Below are 3,643 nucleotides of genomic sequence, written 5' to 3'. Positions count from 1 at the left end.
CGCCTCGACGGTGACCCCGGGCATGTGCATAAGCTCCTTTATGGAGTATATGCCCGGGGTGATGTTCGGCGTCTTCTTGAGTATCGCCAGGAAGAGGCAACCAGGGCGCCCCTTCCTAGCGCGGATGGGCCGCGCGAACTCGGGCTCATAGCCCCGTTCGCGCAGCGCGGCGAGCAGCTCCTCGGGCTGCGTGTTTATCGGCAGCCCGCGGACGGCTACCTTGACGCTGCGCTCCGCTTCGGGGGAGTACGAGAACCATGAAATGTCCTCTCCCTCCCCCTCGATGCGGCGCAGGTAGCGGTCTACCGCTCGGTACTCCGCTTCGTCCTGGGGCGAGAAGCGCACGCCTGTGCCATAGGCGCGCGCATTCACCTGGTGCCCCAGGATCTCCGTCAGCGCCTTCATGTGCGTCGCCCAATTGGGGAGCGACTCCACAATGATAGGCGGGTATCTTGTCTGTGTCACGCGAGCGCGAAGAATGTGCGGGCGTCGCGGCGGTTTGGTCGCGCGCGGGGGCCTCCAAGGCAGAGTGCTGCTCTGGCGCGGAGCACGGGGCGTATGCCTTGCGCTGTCTTAACGCCTCGTTCGCATCACCGCCCCCTCAATTCGGTTTGCACCCAAAAGTGGCAAACATCGCTGCAAAAACGGGGATGGACGAATTGGATGCTGTAAAAATTATTGTAATATTAAATTTATTAATATTGAATCTATAAATACAGATTATATTTAATACTAGCGGACCGCCCCGGCTCCGCTCGTGGTACATATATTACCCAAAGCCTTTGAATGGAGTATCGAAAATTGAAAGAATATTTCAAAACGGACCAGTAGTTACCGAGACTAGCACATTCTAAATAAACAAACAAACAAACTCTTTAACTTTATTATATTAGTATAGATAACATGCATTAAATAAACAACAAGAATACACTATTTCTGTTCATGGGTGCCGGAAAGGTTAGGGTTCAATTCTGCCTCATTTGCTCTATTTTTTTTTTTTTTTAACACTAATTTGTAAATCATGTTATTTTTAAAAAGTGGAATTGCTATGTAGAGTCACAGATAACATAATTTGTCATCATACATGTCATATAAACATAAATCAGTTAAATAGCATTATTTGCATAAATAGCACATTTTGTCAAAATTTTGAATGGTGATTAGATTCAAATAAAAGGCTACAGTTTATTTGAAAAAAATATTGAAAGGAGGCGTTCTAACCTAAAACATACATATAATCAGGAGATAAATAAAAAATTAATTTGTGAATATGTCATTGGATAAGGTTTTTTCCGAAATGAATACTTAATGAGATATACAATTCGATCTGATATTTAAGTATTTCAGCCTACATAAAACACTTATGGATCTTACGATATCAACTCGGCAGCTTATGTTTCAACTAGCGGTCCGCCCTTCGCCCATGGTACATATAGAGCCTACCTCATTCCTTTCCTTCCTCAACCTTCTTCAATAATTGGGCTATCTAACACTGGAAGAATTTTTCAAATCAGACCAGTAGTTATTGAGATTAGTGTATTCAAACAAACAAACTCTTCATCTTTATAATATTACTAGCTGCACGGCAGGGTTTCATCCGCATAAGTCCGTATCCCATAGGAATATTGGGATATAAAGTTGCTTATGTTATTTCGGGTGTCCAGCTGTCTACATACCAAATTTAATTGCATTCGGTTCAGTAGCTTTTGCGTGAAAGAGTGACAAACACACACATATCCACAAACTTCCGCATTTTTAATATTAGTAGGATATTTTATAATATTATATTTTATGAACAACATACACTAATATATTTTTACATAAAACAAGTAATGAGCATCGATATACAGCAGGTGTCTCGGTTCCAAGTCTTAGGCGAAGGTCATCACAGCATCTGAAATATAGAACATAAAAAAAATTTGATAAAAATTTTCTATTCTTTCAAAAATTTTCACTTATAAGCGCTATAAAACTAAAAATTATGTATATGAATTTATTAGTAACAAATAGTATGAGAAGGTAAGTTTTTTATTAAACAACTTATATTATTAGTATTATTTGATTATGAGATTAATTAATTATATTTCTATAAAAAAACATAACATAAACAATTTTCATCGGCGGTGGTAGCTCTTACCATCAGGCATCTCACCAGCTCCATTGCCGACTGTAGCATAAAAAAATAAGAGACTTCCCTGGGAGAGAAGTACCATTCCAAATTCTACTATGAGACAACAATTCCATATCAAACACAAAAAGATCATATCATTTGGTTGAAAGCCCACTGAGTTATCAAGTAACAAAGCCAACAAAATAGTTGACAGCTTAACTGCTGTAAATTTTTATTTATTTTATAATAATAATAACTCTTTATTTGTTCCTAATACATACTAACAAAAGGAGGAAATTAACCACAAATTGGCATACAAATATTAGATGCAAATTGGTGTGGTCATTGGGAGAAATAAGATATTAAAAGGCTCTCCGTCTATCTTTTTGCTTTGAGGTTGGTTAAAAATTATTGATTTATTCGAGTAGAATCAATGACTCACTTGAATGCTTTGATATAGGCTACCTATATATAAAGCCTGAAATTTACATTATATTATTTAACCATTTTCCATTATATTTTACACCCATTCATTGTTCACAAATGAAATGACACATATAAATTGGATTCTAACAAGAATAATAAGTTGGGAGACTACATACAAAAAAATACACTGTAAGTTACATATTATATAAACCCATGGTACTTGAAAACTAATTCAAATTCTGTCCTGTGAAAAATAAATATTTAATACAAATGCATTAAAATGATACATATAATATGGTTTACTACAAGAGTTAAAACAAAACGAGTCTCCAAATTTTAGTAAATACTTCTAACAATAAATTTAAACTACTTACCTTGTCCCGTATACTCTTATCCTTCCTTGTGAACCTTCTTGCGGCTTTTCTTGACGAGGGCACGAGGTGACGCCAAGATGGCCGACTTGCAATAAAATAAAAGAGTTGAAAAAATTTCTTCAATATTCATAATTCCGTTGATTATACTTGCAAGTATTTAATCGGGGTGTAATAGATAGATAGAAAAATATTGTTGAATTAAATAGATTATAATTTAAATTTGTGATAACGCGTAACGAAATGACCACGTGTGAAGTCTTTCAGGCAATAGATAGTTAAAACGAATATAATTATTCAAACATAAACAAGGATTAACAAGGATTCACAGTACTTACTTCCTTTAAATATCCTGTATCTTGTACGGTGTACTTGACTTTCTTTATTCATTATAAAATACAAATTAATTGTACAAAAATTTGATAAAATTGAAAACGGTTCGCCTGATGCAAGGGTAGGTACAAAATAAAATTTTTAAATATGTCATTATGAATTATGACATACATGATACAACATAGATAACAAAGGTGAAAGATTAAAGACAGATTATGCATCTCAATGACTGTTGTAAATAATATTTCGGTGCATAAATTTTTTTTTAATAATTTTTCTTTTCATATGTGTGTGTAATGGTAAAAAAAGTTTATTCAGCATAATTAATGAGATTTATTATTAGAAAAAGTATTATTAACTCCCAAAAAGAATCATAGTGCTGTGAAAAGGTCATAAACGATTA

The 3,643-nt window shown here is 35.7% G+C and overlaps 1 protein-coding gene across 1 annotated transcript in view; it reads right to left on the bottom strand.

Annotated features, from left to right (window-relative positions):
- LOC119839365 overlaps positions 1-3,367 on the bottom strand; it is a 4,491-nt gene extending 1,124 nt beyond the window's left edge. Inside the window, exons 1-4 of the mRNA XM_038365627.1 lie at positions 3,246-3,367; positions 2,911-2,995; positions 1,821-1,894; positions 4-666 (exon numbers count right to left, since the gene is read on the bottom strand). Coding sequence (XP_038221555.1) covers positions 4-405 — 402 coding nt within the window. The 5' untranslated portion in view covers positions 406-666; positions 1,821-1,894; positions 2,911-2,995; positions 3,246-3,367. The remainder of the gene's footprint in view (positions 1-3; positions 667-1,820; positions 1,895-2,910; positions 2,996-3,245) is intronic.
- Between the last annotated feature and the right edge of the window lie 276 nt (positions 3,368-3,643).

This window comes from Zerene cesonia, unplaced genomic scaffold (assembly GCF_012273895.1).
Source record: "Zerene cesonia ecotype Mississippi unplaced genomic scaffold, Zerene_cesonia_1.1 Zces_u012, whole genome shotgun sequence".
Taxonomy (NCBI): Eukaryota; Metazoa; Arthropoda; class Insecta; order Lepidoptera; family Pieridae; genus Zerene; species Zerene cesonia.
This window is presented reverse-complemented; position numbering and strand designations above follow the sequence as displayed.